At 40.8% G+C, this 20,720-nt stretch overlaps 1 protein-coding gene and 1 long non-coding RNA gene across 3 annotated transcripts in view; one reads left to right on the forward strand and one right to left on the reverse strand.

Moving 5' to 3' along the window:
* Positions 1–20,720, reverse strand: part of NUP88 (nucleoporin 88) — a 28,407-nt gene that overhangs the window by 1,932 nt on the left and 5,755 nt on the right. The window contains exons 4-11 of one of the 2 annotated variants that reach the window (XM_014832563.3): positions 19,196–19,282; positions 16,195–16,371; positions 12,722–12,908; positions 12,095–12,242; positions 9,486–9,584; positions 4,488–4,578; positions 2,126–2,227; positions 250–408 (exon numbers count right to left, since the gene is read on the reverse strand). In XM_014832563.3, coding sequence (XP_014688049.1) covers positions 250–408; positions 2,126–2,227; positions 4,488–4,578; positions 9,486–9,584; positions 12,095–12,242; positions 12,722–12,908; positions 16,195–16,371; positions 19,196–19,282 — 1,050 coding nt within the window. The remainder of the gene's footprint in view (positions 1–249; positions 409–2,125; positions 2,228–4,487; positions 4,579–9,485; positions 9,585–12,094; positions 12,243–12,721; positions 12,909–16,194; positions 16,372–19,195; positions 19,283–20,720) is intronic. The other variant, XM_044744428.2, reaches the window with a different exon arrangement.
* Positions 4,473–11,571, forward strand: LOC123275970 (uncharacterized). The gene is made up of 3 exons (XR_006512159.2): positions 4,473–4,602; positions 9,901–9,994; positions 11,442–11,571. It is a non-coding gene; the product is annotated as an uncharacterized lncRNA (long non-coding RNA).

A 20,720-nucleotide genomic window follows, 5' to 3' on the forward strand; every position in this document is an offset into this window, starting at 1 on the left:
AGACTGAAGTCATGGCTGCTTTTTTCCCTTCTTTTTACACTTCCTGTTTATCATTCTCAAGGACTATCTACATCTATCTCTCCCCTCCTCCTATTCACGACCTGGTTAAATATGCCCTAAGGTTATTCCAACTCCAAAACAGTAAGATGTCTATGAAGTTGAACAGCTGAGGACAGAAAGGATGAACAGTAATTATGAAAATAGAGAAGGGAACCAGTTCTTAAAACCTATATGCCCCAAATCCCATACTTCAAAAATGCTGGATTTGCAACACTACGTTGCAAAATGCTTCTAATATGCTTTTCAAAGGAGTCCGGGGTTTCCGCCAGAATACGGAGGGGAGACTCCGCCACTTCAACATCCTCTCGGGTACAGAGCAGAGGAGGAGATGCTGGATGGACGGTGCTTCTGCAAGAGAAATGAATAACGCCCACCATGGAGTTATTTACTGTATCACAGGAGGGCATAAGCCACACTGAGGCAGAACTTTGAGGATGTAAGAAACTATAAAGTGTTACTTGTATAAAAGTACAAGAATGCATGCTTTCTGCCTTGAAGAGGTCACCTTGGGAAGCTATCCTCTTACTCTACCAATGCTGCCATTTGTCAAAGCATTTTGGACTCTGCCACTTCAGAGTCTTTTTGAATAAATTAAGGCAGCACAAAAATAAAAATTTGTCATGGACTCTATTTTAGAAAGGACTTGAGAGCCTGTTCTAAGTCAGAGTCACAAACATAAAGAAATCACTAATTTCCTAGGTAATAAATTGAGCAAAGCGAATATTCAGCCAGATAACTACTGTATATACCATGTTTGCTCCATATAACTTGATTTCTAAAAATTACATCTACTTAAATATTACACATAGTCACAATGGCAAGTGTAGAAAGCTTGAAAGATTTCAAACTTCAACAGCATGGAGACTGACTTTGAACGCAACAATTCAAATCTGGGAGTTTGTTAAACAATAACATTGCTTTATAAACAACTTGTATTTCCGGGAGTTGGCAGAAACATGATTTGAAGGTATCTAGATAACCAACATTTAAGAGTTTTTTTCCTTTGGGATTCATGCTTTTATTGTGGAGTAACCTAGTGTGACTAGGCCTTATTTTACTAAAGGTAGGATGGGTTTTTTAAAAATATGCTGAGGCCACAGGCAAAAAGGCAATTTTTTTTCAGTGAGTTTTACTACTTTTGTTTAGTCTTGCTAGAGTTTTTAGTCTCATTTAGTGTAAATAACACAAAATTGATAGTGAATTACTTTCCTTTCCAAATGGTATAACTTGTCAGTCTTTAAAGAGAATGGAAACGTCTCAGGACAGTAAGTTAACGGCAATATTTTGCCCTATGTCAGTGTCTAGAAGCACATGCCTGGAACTGACACCCAGAGCCTGGGGGAATCTAGTGTTCAACACTCAGCTCGCTCCTTAGGGACTCCTGTCCCTGCATTTATAACACTCAGAGTGACTTTCCAGGGCTGTTGAAAAAGAAAGATGGTGCTTATAGCTTAATATGAGTTCCTTAAGGGGAGCGAGGATTCTGAGTTCAGCTATCTACCCCCTTTCTTCCAGAGCTTCCCTATTCTGTGATGTCCCTCTGAGGCTAGCAGAGATAGAAATGAGCAGCATGAGTGTGGACCCTGGAGTCAGAGCCCGGGGTCTGCAGCCCAGCTCGATGTACAGCTGGGACTTCAGCGCCTGCTCAGCCTCTGTAGCCCTGTTTCCTCTCTACAAAATGGAGACAACGGTGCTGTACAGGGTTGCTCTGATTACAGGAGGCAATGCAGGTAAACAGCTTACTTCTGAGCCTGGCACATAGTTAGAGCTTGATAGTCATTAAATCTAATTCATATTAATAATGGAGTTCGTTACTTTACTATTCTTTTCTACTTTCAAGTAAAGCTCTCGATTTTCATCTGGCTGAAGGAGATGCCAGAAATCACAGCTGAAATAAATCCTTCCAGAGATGGCAGGAACAACAGAAATATCTACCCTTCCAACCCTCAAGTCAGAAGCCAAAGCATAAACCATGTATCTTCAAGCCGGTTACCAAGGGCATTTTCCCAGCATAGATTTTGCAGAATTAACAAAAGCTGTGTGGGGAATACAAAACGGGACGTACAATAAAGGCCTCAGGAGACATTCGTAGTTACTGGTGATGCAGATCATCGTGGGCCCCAGAATGTCAGGGACGATCCAGAATCCTCGAATTGGAGCTGGCTGCCTGGAAAAACACACAGCCACAATTAAATTACAAAGCAGCAGATGCAATGGATCCAAAAGCAAAGAGATGGCTGAGGTTGGTGGCCTTGCAGGCCCGAGCCAGCAGCTGCCAGGGACTGCTGTCAGTGCAGTAACCTCAAAGTTGGGGTCTTGGGAACCTGTACTACCTACAGCTCTGTTCAGTTTGAAACAAGCTGTCACTTCCCAGTCTGGAGGCCATTTGACTTATACGCCACTCAGGAACCCACAGCCTCAAGGCACTCACTGTAATCTCAGCAGTTACCTGGATGCGATGAGGTTCCTGCTTGACGTGTCTTTCTCCCCAGTGCGGCAGCCCCCGCTGCCTCTGGATGCCTCGCCCCGCGCCCAGGCCACATGCAGTACTCAGACACTGACCGAACAGGCCTTCAGAGTCTGTCTCACATCAAGAAGTCCATGCAGCCTAGCACCTGCGTCACAGGACGTAATTTACTGTGCAGGGCATGCATCTCCCTCTCAAGCTCAGTTCTCATTTCACTAAAGAAAGTGAAAATTGAGGACCTCAGACAGGAAGTGTCTTTCTTGCCAACATGCCGCTCTCCACCCCACGCGCCACCGCATCTCCATCCCCGGATTGTTGACACCATCTCCTCTCAGCTCTTCTGAGGATTGCTCCATCAACTCTCGTTTCAAAATCTCTCCATATGAACAAGCTCATAGGTCTTCCATTCGAAACCCTCTCCACCATAATTTCAATCTCAGCCTGTTCTTCCTCTCCTTCCTTTAGAACCAGCAGTTTTTAAACAGTAGCCTACAATACTATTTCTCTGTCTACATCTCTCATTCACCATTTTTGGGGTGGAGGGGGGTGCTGAGGGGGAATCTGGGAGGTTCAGAATTTTCCAGTTTCTATTTTTAGTGGGCAGTCTACATACAGAAGCGGACATGTATAGACTAACCGCCAGCCAGGTCAAGCGCTGACACTGCAGTTCCCTAAGCCCTGCCATGTGACCCTCCCTTCTCACGACCTTCCACTCTCCACAGAAGTAATCGCTATTCTGCCTTTTATGATACTCATGTCCTCGCTTTGCTTTATAGTTTTCCTATGTATTTATTCCTAAGCAATACTGTTTAATTTTACCTGTTTTTGAAATATACATGTGGGATTTTATTATCCATTTTCTCATTCCCTTTTCAGCCTGGTACAGTTTGCTCTCCTCTTCCACCCCCAGAGGCGTTTTCCCTATGGTCCTCAATGGATTCCCCTGCACTGCCAAATCTAGACTCGTGACCGCTTTCCTGTGCTTATCTGATGCTGCTGCCCACTGCCTCCTCTGAGACATCCTCCTCCTTGTATCCTTGACAGCCTTTCCTCCGGGTACTTCTTCAGTCTCTCCTTCCTGGACCGGGCTCCTCTTCCTCCACTCACTGCTTCTATGAAAATGTTGCTCAAGACTCTTATCTCAGGTCTCCTCTACTCATTCTAGGCCCTCTCCTGGGTGACCTTCACCAGAGCCAGGGCTCCAGTCCTGACAGTTCCCACACGCAGACCGTCTTAGCCCAGACCCCTCCAAACTGCACACCTCCATGTCCACTGCCTACTGGGCACCTGCACTTCGATGTCCTATAGGAACAGAGAACTCCAAGTGCCCCCAACAACTCGCCTTCTCTCTTCCCAAATCCACTCTTTCTCCTCTGTGCCCATTTTTTCTGAAGGGTACCACACCTCAGTTATCCCAGGGAGGAACCCAGGAGTCATTGTAGACAGTCCCTTTATTCCACTCATCACATATATACTCAGTATCTCCTAGGTGCTCTGTCGGACACTGAGTACACAGACACGAGGCGACAGTGTACAGTACGAAACACACACACACGGTCTCTGCCCTCATGAAACATATACTTGTAGTAGTGACGGACATTAAACAAACACAAACATCAATTGTAGTATGTGCTGCAAAGAAAAAGAATAGAACAACTCTAAGTTAGACTGGGGAATCAAGGAAACCCCCTCTGAAGAACTGACATTAAGATCAGAAAGAAAGAGAGTTAGCTAAGTGAAGGCAGCAAACCGGGGCTGCGACTAGGGAAATACCTTCCAGACAGAGGACACAGTGTGGAGTGGCCCTGAAGCAGGGGAGAACTTCTGATGAACATCTGATGAACTGACACGCTTAGGGGCGAAGTCTCATGTCTTCACGCGAGTGTAATGTACATACATGTATCAGAATTACTGAAACGAGCAAGTGTTATCTGTGGATACAAGGGAGGCAGGTCCTCACCTGCACGGCAAGGGCTTCGTACAGAGGATGTGTTCAACAAAGCATTTCTGCTCCGTAGCAAGTTCCTGCAAACTGTCCTTATCTTCTTCATCTACAAAGGAGCACATTATATAAGGTACTTGACGCTTAGACAAAAGTCTCTCAATTAAAATGCTGACAATATTAGTTACATGCAATTAAGCTCCTGTCTCAGCCCAGTGCTTCTTAAGGAGTAGGCCTTTCTGACACAGAAGTCTCCTTTCCACAGGGGTCTAGATTTCTGCCCCAAGAAGGAAAGTGCATTTTCCTTGGTCAAATTTCTTAATGCAGAAATGTTTCACTAAGGACAACAATCCCAGAAATCATTCCCTTCCAGTCTCTTCCTCACCCAATTTTATTTTTAGAACAGTTTTTTGAAATGTACTTCACAATATCACGTAACTCACCCATTTAAAGTATACAATTCAGTGGGTTTTTAGTAGATTCAAAGAACTGTACAACCATCACCACAAAAAATTTAGAATATTTTCACTTCCCCAAAAGAAACCCCCATACCAGTTAGCGACCACTCCTTAGTCTCTGCCAATTGCCACAGATCCAGGCAACAAGCACTAACCTACCTTCTGTCTCTGTGGACTTGCCTATTCTGACCTCTTCTATAAAAGGAATCATACAACCTGTAGTTGTTTGTGACTGGCTTCTTTCACTTAGCATGTTTTCAAGATTCATCCATGTCGTATCACGTCAGTCCTTCATTTCTTTCTGTTGTTGAATAATATTCCATTGTGTGGATATCCCACAAGTTTTTTATCTAATCATCAGTTGATGGACACTGGGCTACTTGGCTGCTATGAACATTTGTTTACAAGTTTTTATGTCGACATATGTTTTCATTTCTCTTCGGTATATACTCAGGAGTGGAACTGCTCACTGGTTACTCTATGTTAATCACTTGAGGAACTGCCAGACTATTTTCCCAAAGTGGCTACACTAATTTTACCATTCCATAAGCAGTGTATGCAGGGGTCCCCATTTTTCCACATCCTTGCCAACACTTATCATCATCTTTCTTGATTTTAGCCATTTTAGTGGGGGTGAAGTGGAATCTCATTTCCATGCCTAATAATACTGAACATGTTTTCATGTGCTTATTGGCTATCTGTATATCATCAATGGAACAATGTTTATTCAAATCCTTTGTCCATTTTTTAAATTGGGCTATTTATTCTTTTATTATTGAGTTCTAAGAGTTGTTTATATATTCTAGATACAAGTCCATTATCAGATAGATGATTTGCCAATATTTACTCCCATTCTGTGGGTTGTCTTTTCACTTTTGTGACAGTGTTTTCTTCTAGTAGTTCTAGAGTTTTACTTCTTATATTTAGGTCTCTGATCCAGTTTGAGTTCATTTTGCTGTATGATGTGAAGTAGAGGTCCAATTTCATTCTTCTGCACGTGCATGGACACCTGTCCCAGCACCATTTGCTGAAAAGACTATTCTTTCCCCTACTGAACTGTTTTGGCACCCTTGTCGAAACCAATCAACTGTAAGTGTAAAGGTATATTTCTGGACTCAATTCTATTTCGTTAACCTCTATGTATATCCTTATGCCAATATCAGAGTGTCTTGCTTACCACACCTGTGTAATAAGTTTTGAAATTGGCAAGTGTGGGACCTCCAACTTTGTTCTTGTTTTTTAAGATTATTTTGGCTACTCTAGGTCACTTGCTACTTCATATGAACATTAGGATCAGTTTGTCAATTTCTGCAAAGAAGCCAGTTAGAATTACGACAGGGATTGCATCGGGTCTGTACATCAGTTTGGGGAAGACTGCCATTTAACAATATTAAATTTTCTGATCCATGTACTTGGGATGTTTTTTCATTTATTTAGGCCTCTTCTTTTTATTTCTTTCAATGTTTTGTAGTTTTAAGAGTATGTTTGGCGCTTCTTTTGTTAAATTCATTTCTGAATATTTCATTTGTTTTGATGCTGTTATAAATAGAATTGTTTCCTTAATTTCCTTTGAGGCAGTTCGTTGCTACTGTATGGAAACAGAACAGCTATTTGTCTATTGATCTCGAATCTCTGCAGCCTCTCTGCACTCATGTCTTAGTTTAAATAGTTTTTTAGTGGGTCCTCTATGATTTACTACATAAAAGATCATGTTGTCAGAGTACAGAGATAGTTTTACTTCTTTCTTTCCAATCTGATGTCTTTTACTGCATTTTATTGGTGAATTTCCCTGTCTAGAACCTCCACTACAATGCTGATTAGAACTGGCAAAAGCAGACATCCTTTTGTTCCTGATCTTAAGGGGAAAGTGTGGAAGGCAGAATTTGTAAACAGCTAAATTGGACATTTAGCTGAGGAGATTTCCAAGCAAAGGGTTTAAAGAAATGGCCTGATTTCTTCTTGCTAATTATAGTAAAATGTAAGGAAAAATATAATTGAGGGAAGAACTGTTAAACAAAAATAAAAAAAAGCTTGATGATTTGGGAAATTCCCAGCCTATCTGGATGGCAAAAGATGCTAAAATTAAGAGATTCACTGTCAGGAAAGTAAGTTTTAGAGAAAAAGCCACTGGTGTGGCTGCTCAATCTTTTGTTAAGACCTCAGAAAGATCAAAAGGTCACACAAAAGGCTCTCTGAAGAGATTAAGAATGTGACTTAGATCCTTCATCTCAGCAGAAGCCAAAAACTAGAGATGGGATTATCTAGGAAAGCTGTGTGGAGGAACCTCTTGTCTGCTAGAGTGAGTCCTCATGGTAGACACAGGAGACCTAAAACTTCTTGAGAATTTTTTTTTTAAACATTGGCACCTGAGCTAACAACTGTTGCCAATCTTTTTTTTTTTTCCCCTACTTTTTCTCCCCAAATCCCCCCCGTACTTAGTTGCATATTTTAGTTGTGGGTCCTTCTAGTTGTGGCATGTAGGACGCCACCTCAGCATGGCCTGACGAGCGGTGCCATATCCGCACACAGGATCCGAACGGGTGAAACCCTGGGCCGTCGAAGCGGAGTGCGTGAACTTAACCACTCGGCCATGGGGCTGGCCCCATTTCTTGAGAATTTTGTGCCCACAGAAACACTGCCGGCTTGGACTGAAAGGATCAGAGAAAGGATGAGAGAGGCTGTTCTACCTCCACAATTCTACAGGCAGGAAACAGACTAATAAAAACTATTCTACAAATGCTACCTTTCCTGCAAAATGGATTACTCAGAGGGCCGAGCTGCAAGCCCAGAAGATTATCACGAGGCCTTGAAACCTAGCAGAATCTGGATTTTGAAATTGCTTGGGACCTATGGTTCCTTTTTCCTTTTCCTTTTCTCCCCTTTGAACTGGAGTCTATAACTGATACCTATGCCTGTCCCACCGTTGTGTTCTGGGAGCAGATAACTTGTTTTCTAGTTTTAGAGGTCCACAGATAGAGAGGGATTTTGCCCCAGGGGAGATTATAATCAGAGTCTTACCCATATTTGATTTAGATGATTTGGACCATGAGATTGGGGACTTTTGAGCTCATGAGATTTAGATGAGATTTTATTCTTCGTGTTGCTATAGTGATGCTAAGATCAATGTATTTTGCATGTGGGTCAGATGTGAATCTTTGGGGACCACTGGGAGGAATGTAGTAGGCAGAATAATGAACTCCCCAAAGACACCTACCTGTGTTCGAATCCCCAGAACCGGTGAACATCTTTAGTTACATGGCAAAGGGAATAAAGATTGAAGATGGGATTAAAGTTGCCCATCATATGTCTCCGAGATACGGGATTATCCTGGATCATCTGGGTAGGCCCTTAAAAGTGAAAGAGGGAAGCAACAAAGAAAGCTAAAGTGATACAAGGTGAGAAGGTCTCAACTCGTCCAATCACTGCTGGCTCTGATGATGGAGGAAGGGGCTATATGCAAAGGAAGGTGGCAGAAGCTGGAAAAGGCTAGGAAATGGATTCTCCCCTCGAGCCTCCAGAAGGAACACTCTCTGCCCAGTGAGGCCATTCGAGGACTTCTGCCCCACGGAACTGTAAGATAACAGATATCTGGTTTTAAGCCACTAAGTTTGTGATGATTGTTACAGCAGCAAGAGAAGCTAATACAGAAAGCACTTGGTCTTTCACCATCAGGTATGGTGTTAGCTGTGGGTTTTTCATAGGTGCCTTTTGTCAGTTTGAGGAAGTTCTTTTCTCTTACTAGTTTGTTGAGTGTTTTTAACACAAAAGGCTGTTGGATTTTCTTAAATGCTTTTTCTGTGTCTACTGAGATGATCATATGATTTTTGTCCTTTATTCTGCCGATATGGTGTAAGACATTAATTAGTTCTGGATGTTAAATTAACCTTGCATCCCTGAGATGACTCCCACTTGGTCATGGTGTACAATCCTTTTTATATGTTGCTGGATTTGGTTTGCTAGTCTTCTGTTGAGGATATTTTGCATCTATATTCATAAGAGATAGTTGTCCATAGTTTTCTTCGACATCTTTGTCTGGTTTTAGTATCAGGGTAATACTGACCTCACAGAGTGAGTTGGGAAGTGTTTCCTCTTCTTCTATTTCTTGGAAGAGCTTGTGAAGAATTGGTATAAATTCTTTAGATGTGAAGCCATCTTGTTCTGAGCTTTTATTTTTGGGTAGTTTTTTGATTACTGATTCAGACTCTTTACTTGTTACAGGTCTATTCAAATTTTCTATTTCTTCTTTAGTCAGTTTCAGTAGTTTGTCTTTCTAGGAATTTGTCCATTTCATCTAGATTATCTAACTGGCACATAGGTGTTCATGCTATTCTCTTATGATCTTCCATATTTCTGTGAGGTCAGTAGTAATAACCCCTCTTTCATTCTTAATTGTAGTAATTTGAGCCTTCTCTTTTTCATTTCTTGGTCAGTTTAGCTAAAGGTTTGTCAGTCTTTTCAAAGAACCCACTTGTGGTTTCATTGATTTTCTCTATTTTTTTCTATTCCAAACTACTTTTTGATAGAACCTGTGAAACACTGAAAAGCTCAGAAAACTCACCTGATCCAAGAAATTTGTGAAGTTTATGAATCCACGTTAGCCCAACACTATGCACGCCAGCTTCGTGAGTGCAGTGGTATCTCGAGGGACACTTGGGATCTGCAGAGGGAGTCAGTAATGACATAAAAGTTGCCATTAGAAAACTGAAAGAATTCAGCCCAGTAGCCCACAGGCATGTTTGCTGATGGAAGGTCTCCAGCACCTTCATGCTGTGGCACTAGGTCAGGGGTTTTCAAATTTTAAAATGTGAATTCAATTTCCAAATATATTATAAACATTTTAAAAAGCATAATTAATAAACATAATCCAAGTATGTTATTTCCTAAATATTAACACAATAGAATTCACCAAAACATAAACACTTGCTGTCAAGTAACTCATTTATGCCTGTCTGCCTCTATGCCTTTATTCACAGTTCTTCAAAATCAAATGGTGACGAAGACAGGTCATGGCTCCGTAGGAAACCTATGCTTGCACACATGTACTCACAGGAAACTGCTGCAGCACAGGTACCAAAACAGACTTCAGGACCACTGCTTAGGGGACTGAACAGTTCAGTCAGAGGACAGTAAGCCAGGGGTGAAAGGTGAAGTTTTGCTTGTCTTGATAACGCTGACTTACAGACAATTTAAGTTTTGGATACAATTTTTGTGTGACAATCATTTATATTTATACTAAGAAATGTGAGTAGCTGTTACATAATCTTAATGAAAATGTCTATATTTCCTTTGAGCCCTAGTATCCGTAAGACTACCCTGAGACTAAAAGGTGAGATCTTGAATAATCTTGAATAGCTATTATTATTTATAAATATTTATCTCTGTGACTCAGGATTTTTAAAACAAACAATTAAAACAAGATAAAGAAATAATGTATATACTAAAGCTGATTTAAGATGACAATTGTCACCCTAAATTAAATTTTTCTTTTATCTAACAGCCTCACTTTCTTACTATGAACTTATAGTAAGTAAATGTTATAAAGTAGATGTTACATTATTTTTATCTATTTTATATGCTGGGGTTCTGCATAACACCTCTGAAAATAGCATTATGCTATAAAAATTCCTGGTCTATGGCAGTCATCTCTTTGAATAAGAAAATATTGAAAAGTTTCTTTCATTTGGCCACACTTGACACTTAATGTAAGGTTCAAACCATCTCATTAGGTCTACCATTGTTTAAAATGGCTTTTCAAAATGTGTTTAGTGCTGAAGTCAACAGAAAAATCTTAATACTGAGATATAACAGAAGTCTGTTATGAAATGGAAGCAACATTAGTAACAGAAGTAGGGAATTTGCTAGACACCCCCCACATGTTTCATGGTAGCCATTTCACTTATATCATCTAAAATCCAGTTATGTTTCAGTTATTGTAATATGCCTTAAATACAACTATGAATGAGTCAAAAGTTTATTAGTTTCACATGTGAAAATGTTAACTCTTATTAGAAAAACTAAGATAAAAATGCCTACATTCAAGATTTTCCAAAGATACACTTATCTGTACAAGGAAATCAATTAGTTTATGTCACTTTACCTCACTAGGTCTCAATTCCCTCATCTACAAAGCAAGGTTCTGAGACTTAAGATTAAGACTATATATCCCCAAACACTGTTCAACTAGACAGGCCCGACGAGTTCACTTTGCTGGTTTATTATATAAGGACCACTATCCCCTTAAATCTTTTGGCTATACTTTAGTAGAACTGAAGCCATTGTTATCAAACCTACGCACCCTACCTGGCTAACAGCACTATAATAGGACTAGACAGGAAAAGTAGGAGAGGCGCACCAAACTCTTCCAGACTAAGTAAGCTTTTGTTCCTCATTCTGCACAGGGAAGACGACAAGATTCTAGAGGAGACTCTGAGAAAGCGGGGAGGGCAAATAGGAGTACAGGATCTCTGAGTTAGAGGGGACCTTAGAAATCATCTGTTATCCCTGTTGTTTTCAGATGAGAAAACTGAAGCCCTGAGAGGTTGAGTAAATGCCCAATACTACAGAACCTATTACTGTTAAAGCGCTAACTCAAATCCAGGACACTACAGACTCCTGGCCACAAACCCTTCCACTCAGCCACTCTGTGTCTGAACAAAAGATCCTTCGATTCTCGGCATTTTATCCAAGAGCTCCCTAGATGAACAGAGAGAAGCTGCCAGAAGGATGTGGTACCAACCCAGGTAAGTTACAACAAAAGAGAAAAAGATAAAAAGGACAACATTACAACTGGGTCTGGGAATAACAAGATAGTGTGTTCTAAAATGACAAAAGACGTTTTAGAGCTATTTTAATGTCAGTGCGTTATAATTTGGTTTAAGTTTGCATACACTTAAGTAAGTGAATCATGAAACCTACTTTGGACTGGATCAGGAAGAGTTCACTATTATAAATCTGAGTGGATCCAGACTGAAGACCACTATCTTAAAACCTGGGAGATTTGCTCAGTCTTTCTTGGACCTGACATGGAACATAGTGACTAAAAGGCCAAAAGAACAGTCAACTTTGTAAAGGCTGGAGCCACAGAGCAGATCAGTGACACGGGGACGTCTCTGATAGTCTCAGTATCCATATGATGGGATAAAAGAACTGCTTCAGTGAATACTTTACCTCTGTGAAGTTTGATTGGACAAGAAAAGTCAGAATCAAAGGGCTCATCCTCTCCAGATGCCAGTTTCAGGGCAAGCTCCAACTCAACACACTCAAACACATACAGAGAAGGAATGAGGTCGGCCCTGGAATCCCAGGACTTTTCTGACTGTAAAAAAAGCATTGTAATTTTACTCTTTCATGTTGATTTGGAAATGTGCACAATTAAAAACAGAAGCAAAAAGCTACATCAAATAGTATTTTCAAATTCTTCTTAATTCCACCGCTTATTCTAACAGTGCCTCGTTATTCTTAGAAAAAAGGCCTCTCTCCTTTTAGGAAGATGCGAGTAAACAAGTTACGAGAAGGGCCAATGCGGTGAGCCGAAGGTTCTATCTGTCACTGAGGACTGCAATTTAGAGTTCAAAAAGAAATATGCAGGGTGCCCAAGTAAGCTGGGCACCTGCTAACTTCTTCCCATTTAGATTTGTAGGTGGGGTTCAATTAACTTTAAGTGTTTAATGTTCGAAATACACAGAAGTCCCAGATATAAACTAGAATTCCTCATAAATTAAGAAGCAGTCATACTGGTCCAGGAACTACACTAGGTGTTGGAGATACAAATATACCCACGCTAGCCTAACTTACTGTTTGGTCATCTTCTTCTTCCCCTTCCAGCACAACACAGTGATACAGCATTCCTGATTCAGTAGCAATCACTAAGATGTTGGGGACACAGGGCAAGCAGAGTATAGCACAAGCATCGTAACCATAGTTATCTTCAGCTGCAGGATGCATGGGCAGTGGACCTAAGAGCTTTCCAATATTCCCAGGGCTAAAGAAAGAGTGAAAACACATTTGGGAAATGTTGACAGAAGATACCCGTGCCCATCACTTCAAACCCCTTTTGGCCTTTGCCCTTCTCCAGCTATCACACCCTAATCAAAAAGATAGTATATTCCCAATGTCTCCACTTTTTCGCTTTCCCACTCAATTTCTACCTCCCTGGTTTCTCAACTGGAGATAATTTTGCACCTGAGGGGACACTGGCAATACCTGAAGACATTTTTAGTTGTTACAACTGGGGGGTCAGGGGGAGGGGGGAGTACTGGTGTCTAGAGGCCAGAAACACTGCTAAACATTCCCCCACAGGACAGCCTCTACAATACAGAACTCCTCAGCTCCAGCATCAACAGTGTAGGGGCTGGAACACCCTGCCCTAAATTTACTATGGTTTATGCCTTCACCACGCCACAGAAGCTCCTCTCTGGCAAAGACCACCAATGAGATTCCAGGTACTAAATCCAAAAGGCACTGAACTTGACCTCCTGCTGCATTTATCACTGGTTAACAATGACCGCTTCTTAACACCCTTAGGTTCTCTAACAATTCTTTCCCCTAGTTCTCTCTTCCTGTCTCTCTGAACACACCTTTCTAATGTCCTTTTCTAATTTCTGTCTCTTAAATATTGAAGGTTTCCAAGATTTTGTTGTAAGCCCTCTTCCATTTTCAAGATACAAACTTATAGGAGAACATATTAAACTATGCCTGGTTTTAACTACTACCTATAAACTGATGAGTCCCAAATCTTTCCTTCTGAAATATAGCTTATCTTCAGGGCTTCACAGCCACATATGTAACTGGATTAGACTTAGACAGATAAATTTATTGAGTGCTAGATGACACTCTGAAGGAAGTGACAGTTTAGTTGGGGAAATGAACATTTAACTAGAATCACTATACCATGTGGTAAGTGTAATGATGCAAGGATTTACAGGATACAAAGGAACACAGAAAGGTACAAAGAAAGTGAGGTGTATAAATAAATCAATGAGGAAAGAGTATATTCTGGGAAGGAGTGGTGAACATTCCAAGCTAGGGAGCAGCACATAGAAAGCTCTGGAGGCATGAAAGACAGAAAACTAAGAGGAAGGAAACTTAGCTTAGTATAACGGGAGGCAAAGTTCAAAGTCTAAGGCAACAGAAAAGTAGCCAGGCAGATATTCAGGACTGGCTTATGAAGTAGATGGTCTCATGTGCCATGTTAAAGTGCTCAGAGTCTAATCTGCTGGGTGACAGTGTGTCACTAGAGGTTTAAATCAAGAGTGACGGAGCTTCACTTTACTAAGATTGATCTGCTAGTGAGCAGTAGTGAGGAGGATGACATGGAGAGGACCAAAACGGGATTCAGAGCAACTATCTAAGAGAACAATAAACTAGGCAGAAGATGGTTGAGGGTCTGAAGCAAGGACAGGGGAATGGAGAGAAGGGTGCATACATTCAAGAAATTTTCATGGTAAAATCAATAGAATTTTGGGACTGAACTGTATGTAAGAGGATACAGAAGACGACTTTCAGGTTTGGGGCTAAAGTTACTAGGCAGACTACAGTGTGGACAAATGAAGGCCGGGAGGAAGAGTAAGGGAGGGTGACAACATTACAACAACAGCCTCTCAAGAGAGATCATGTGTGAAAGGCAGAGAAGATTTCTGTCAAGGAGAATGCAATTGATAGCGAACCCTCACCGTTCTGCAATCTGTCAAGCTCTTTCATCTTTCTCATCTTTACCATTTTGCGTACTCTCTTCTCTCTCCTGGAACCGCTTCTGCTCCCATTTCTACCTAGTGAATGCTTTAGGCCCAAGCTTTCGTATTACCATCTTCTCGGTCTTCCGAGACAGGCAGGCCTCAGCATTTGTTCTGTCCCACTCTGCAGCACCCTGTGATTCCTTGAGCACCACACTGTACTACAGTTACTGGTTTGTTGTATGACTTTCTGGGAGACAAGGAACCACACAGCAGGGAACTTGCCTTCCATCTCATACTCCCATCTCCTGTTACAGAGTGGGCTCTGCATAAATATCTGTCAGGTTGATTTATAAATGAATAAACTACAATGTTCAGCCTTTGGCCTTATGCCTCCCTAGTTACAAACTTTCCCAAAATTCTTATCCTCTATTAACTCTCTCGCCATGACAGATGATTATTATTTCTTTATTTTTACCTTCTTCATCTTCTTTCCAGTACTGTATTTCCAACTGTCCATGGAATATTTCCACTTTAATGGTCCAATACAGTGTCAAATTGACCATTTGTAGTAACAAATCTTCCCCAAAAATTAGCTGCCCTTCCTGACCTGAATGTTTCTGTTAATGGCTCACTCCCTTATCAGTAACTGAATCTTATTGCTCCTTCCTTGTAGTACCTACTGTGTTCACCTCTCCCTTTGTATTACAACCTCCCTGGTTTAAACTCTTGTAGATGGTAAGCTAAATTTTGCAACAGCTTTTTTAAAAGTCTCTCTGCCCCACTCCATTCCCTAACCAATTGTCTTATCCTTCAGTTTGGACACCATCCCTGGCTTCCTACTACCCTATTCCTACAGACAAGACTCCAGCTTCCTTAACTAGGTGTTTAACTCCACCAAATTCTCCCTGGGAAGATACTTCTAGCTTTAGCATTTAATGCCGCCTACCTGAATCTTCCACCCTAGTCCCGAATGTCTCACCAGTGAACTTGGAATGACACTCGCATTTCTTGTTTTCATACTCTACTTCATGCTGCCCTTGTGACTAACATGGTTTTACCCTTCCTTGAAGCTTCATTTAATCCTGCATTAGATCTTTAAGTACCACATGACATCAGTCCTTCTCTGAAAATTCCCTGAACTTCTTCGGTCAGAATGCTCTCTGCTTCCTCTGGATCCTTACTGCCTGCGTAACAATAATGTGGTATGGCCAATTATCTTTTCAGGTGTACATATGTCTTTCCTCCACAACTGGGACATAAGATACCAGATCATCATGTCTAACCATCCCAATGGTGCCTTGTTCATATAAGATACAAAATAAATACTTTTTTGATTGACTAGACTTTGTGAAAACAAATCCAGTCTTACCTGAAGTGATTATCCAAGAATTCTGTGGAACTTACCCAAATAATATGAGGAAATGAAAGGTCAAAGCATACATACCAACTCTTTCTCCAAAATATGCAAGCCAAGTATTGAAAGGCTGCAACACTTCCACAAACTCAAAAACATGGATGCCAGGTCCAACTATGACAGTCTATACTGCAACCCAGCTGGGTTTTCATTTCGGGTGGGTTACCTCCTCAACTTACCTGTGTAACAGACTAACATATGTAAGGAAAGTCTCCCCATTCTCATATAAGATGTACAGTGGGTATGCCACTACTTCATCTTTGCCCTTTTGTCCAAATACATTCTTCGGGACTGCTGCCAATGGCCCAAAGTCAAATGCAACTGCTGTCTCTCCTAGAGATGCGGTATATGCCCTTCTGAAAAGAGATTTAAAAATTTGTTGAAAACAAAAACAAAATGTCCAATAACAGGAGGTAGGGATAAAATTTGTATTCAGTGGAGAAGATAAAAAACGAAAAATGTTAAACAACACTGTAAAATTCTTACAAAATTAAATGAAAGAAGGCCGTAAAATTATACAGTGCGACTTTAATTTTACATAGTTTAAGTATACAGATACACAAATAGTAAAATATACACATATAGACATGCATAAACACAAAAAAGAAACAGGAAGAAAACACCTGAAAACATCAATAGCTATCTCTGAGCAGTGGGATGCAGTCGTTCCACAAATATTTACTAATACCTACTCTGTGCCAGGCACTACCGCAGGGTCCTGGGAATGTATCGGTGAACTAAACAAAGGCCCTCCCTCTCGTGAGAGAGATGGACAAGAACAGAGAAGAAACAAACAGACAACACCAAGTCAGAAAACAACGTTATGAAGAAAATAAGGTGCGGTAAGAGGGTACTGATGGAGGCGCTACTTGAGACTAGGTGGTCTGGGAAGGGCTGCTAAGGCGACACTTGAGCAAAGATTTGAAGGAAGGGAGGGAGGGAGAGGTCTGTGGTTACCTGGGGAAGGAGCAACTGAGGCAGAGGGAAGCACGCAGGTGAAGACTCTAAGGTGGGAAGGTGGGTGATGCTGCCCGAGGCATGGCAAGGAGGCCAAGGCAGCTGGAGCTCAGAGAGCCAGGGCACAGAGGGAGGAACGCAGCTGGAGAGGGGCAGTCAGGGGCACACCTGTAGGCCCTCGCAGGCCACGGTAAAGACTCTGAGAGATCAGTGGGCTGTGGAGAGCAGGAAAGTAGAATGATCTGATTTATACTAAAAGTATCACTCTGGCTGCTATACTGAGGATACACTACAGGAGATTACAAAAGATTTCATTTTCTACTTAATATTTTTCTGTAGTTTTCCCAATTTTCTATAATAAATATACATTACCTTTATAATCAGGAAAGACAAATGATAAAACATGCTGTTTTTATATTTTAAAATTTAGTATCATTGGTAATCTCAAAAGATTCCAGTTTAACACAAAGTTAATGAATATGAGTATAGTAAAATCACAATTTCATATAGTTGAGAGTCAACATCATTCTGAAGTATTTTAAGTACCGTATCTTAGTTTCTTTATCACATGGAAAGGTATATGGTATCAGGAAGCAAAAAAAACGAGGAATCTCAAAACCCAGAATAAAAGAACTGCCTGAGTTAAACTCAAAAATCAAGACAATGAATGGGACAAAGAGACACAGAAGTTAAGTTAAAGAGACGTAAAAGACTTCAAAGCCATCAAAACTTAACAAATATAGTAATATTTCTAATAATGATATAGGTATCAATTAATGAGTACTTACTCTGCGCTGTGACCCATGCTAAGCACTTTTTAGGCATGATCTCATTTATTCTGTACAATAATCCTAATAAATGAACACTATTGCTACTTTTTAAAGTCATGGAACATACAGTCATGGAAATGAGGCTTAGTGCATTGAATAACTTGCCCAGATGCCACAGCTGACAAGTGGCAGGGCTGAGCTTAGAACACACGGGTGTGGATGCCACAGCCAACGCTCTTCACAACTGCATTTGCTCCACAGCCTCACATCCAGACGCGTCTGTCAAAAGGAGGCTGATAAGCTACGGAGACACACAGCAGGGAGAAAACGCCCCGACACCAGAACAGGGCCTATCAACTCCCACAGGCAAGTATTTCCCCACTGTGGAGATGGATGCACTGGAACTTAAGCAACTGGTACCATAAGACATTAAAATTATTTAACTCAAACTTTCAGTTCTGGGACTATCAAAGAGAATTAAAGTGGTCCCAGGTCAGTGGCAACCTCTGATTCCTGGCAGAAGCAGATGAGAAATCCTCTTTAAAGGAACAGACCCCCACTGCAGTTCTCAATATTCCCAAATATTAAGATCATGTAAACATAAGTTCATAGTTAGAGATCAGCAATCACAAGAGGAAGCCACTATGGTTGTGGGTCAGGAGGAAGAACAAATACAGATTTAGACCCCCACCCCCTACCCCCAGGACTTAGATACTGAAACTGTCAAATACAGAATAGCTATATATAAAATATTCCGAGGAATAAAGGTTAGAAAAACAAAAATAAACAAGACTATTAGATATGACCACCACAGAGACATGAAAAGAACTAAATGGAACTTCCAGAAATACTGCTGCTAAAAGCTTCACTCTATATGCACACGCTGTGGGTGATCGTGTGGTAATCACCAGAAAGACTGATCAGGAGGCCAGAGGAATGGGGTTTGTGAGTTCAAAGGGTGATTCTGTTAGTGGTCAAAGTAGCCAGGAACTTGTCCCTGTAGTGGGTAAGAAAACATAAAAGAAGCCAGGGTCACAGGAGAATGCGAAGGGCCATCTAAGTCCCACTGCAGGTTCTGGCATACTAGATGCTGTGCTGGTTCAGCAATCTACCTATCCACACTGAGCAAACAGCAGGTAGGCCTCCAGCCCCACACGCTCACCCTTTCCGTAATTTTGCAATGTTATAATTCATTCTGTCGTTCAAGATACAACAGGGAATAAGTTTCAACCACTCACATTTTAGAACTTTCTTGAAAAAAGATCAAGCTGGTAGTTATAGTGACATGCAGATTTGTAATTTCTTGTCACTTATTCACATTGCCTTCTCTTGTTTACTTCTCACAAAACCAAAAGCATGCTAAAGTCATCTCTGGAAAACCTTGCAACCGCTGTTAAAATTGCATTTATAATCCCAATAAACTAATTTTAAAAATTCATGAATAAAAACTTACCCTTTATTGAGTGTTAGACTTTCCTCTTCTGCTTCTGAAAGTACAATGACCTTAGTGGGTGTCTGGGGCTCACGTAGAGAGTAAATTCTAGCAATCAAAAGAGAAGAGAGCCAGCACTTAAAATTCTCTTTCTTTTCCCAAAATTGCCCTTTTGTCTCCAACTAGTCAGTTCTTGAGAATTTTCCTACCAGTTATCAAAAGCACTTCTTTGCCAAAGATCTTGCTGTTACTGACAAAGTAGCTTTTAACAGGAAGATTTCCTTGGGACCTGAAGAAATATTCTCTATCCTTACCAAAATTCTTTATCGGCCTACTCCATACGATTGCACCTTTGTCTCTCTCATCCCAAGTCCTTAGCCATAGGCACCTTATCTAGTCATCTCACCATTGCCCCGAAATCTTCCAGCTTTCCTCAGCTTCCCTTCTATTATACCCATCTGTCTCTGCCTATTAGACACCAGATCTCATCGGAGAAGGGACCACACCTCACTCTTCTTTATATACCAACTGGCTGGCAGAGTGAGTGACATTTAGCCTCAAATCTATATGTTTTTATTATATAAAGACACAATATCATGTCATCCCAATTTTCTCAAGGGGAAGTATAAAACTGGAAAAAAATTTTTACCAAAATCATTTTAACTTAAAATAACTTAAATTTTCAAAGTCTATACGGCTATCATTAAAAGGAGAAAGAAGTTTCCAAAAGGCAGCAGTATCATTATCATAAAGTCTTCATCAAATTAATCACTTATTTTGTCTGACCCCACTAAGAATTTTTAAACTTAGTTTGTTCCATTATCAATTAAATGCCATTTAATAAATGTTTTTAATGCAAATTTGACCCAATTGAACACACATTCATTGTGGTCTTCCTACATGCCTACAAGTGTTACTGACTTCAAAATACACATAAGTACTAGACAGTATATATTGTAATGAGGACTAGCAAAAGAAAAAACAAATGCATTGAGTGGGAATTTCTTGTTACCCCCAAATTGTCAACAGGGTCCAAAGTTTAGGAAAAGAGAATACCCCGTATTTTAAAAAGAACCTTCAATAACTAAGGCCAGATACGGCCTTTGGGGGCTAACATGAGGAAGATCTAGCCCTATGCTCTCTCCCCACCATCTCCTCTTCCAGCACATATAAAAGGAAGATGAAGAGGGAGAGTGTCAAGAGTCCTTGGGAGAACAGTACAATGTTTGTAATGGGAGGGTATTCCCTTCTTCTTTACCCCTAAATCCAAAGCCAAATGGGTAGGCAGGGAAGGCTCTAAGAGAAACTAAGCCAGATTAGGGGTATCTATAATAAGGGGAGATGGGTATCTCAATTCCTAGCTGAATGTTAGATGTGCTGCAGAAAACTACAGGCCACCAAGGTAAGGGAATCCTTGGGTGAACCTGATATGTCATATCCTAGGGCTCGGGGCATGTGAACACTATATGGTATCTACTTCTCATATGGAAATTTCTGAAGGAGGTAGGCTGGAGCAGCATAGGAAAGGACTATGGTATAGTACGCC

The sequence above is a fragment of the Equus asinus genome, chromosome 13, assembly GCF_041296235.1.
Source record: "Equus asinus isolate D_3611 breed Donkey chromosome 13, EquAss-T2T_v2, whole genome shotgun sequence".
NCBI classification, from domain to species: Eukaryota; Metazoa; Chordata; class Mammalia; order Perissodactyla; family Equidae; genus Equus; species Equus asinus.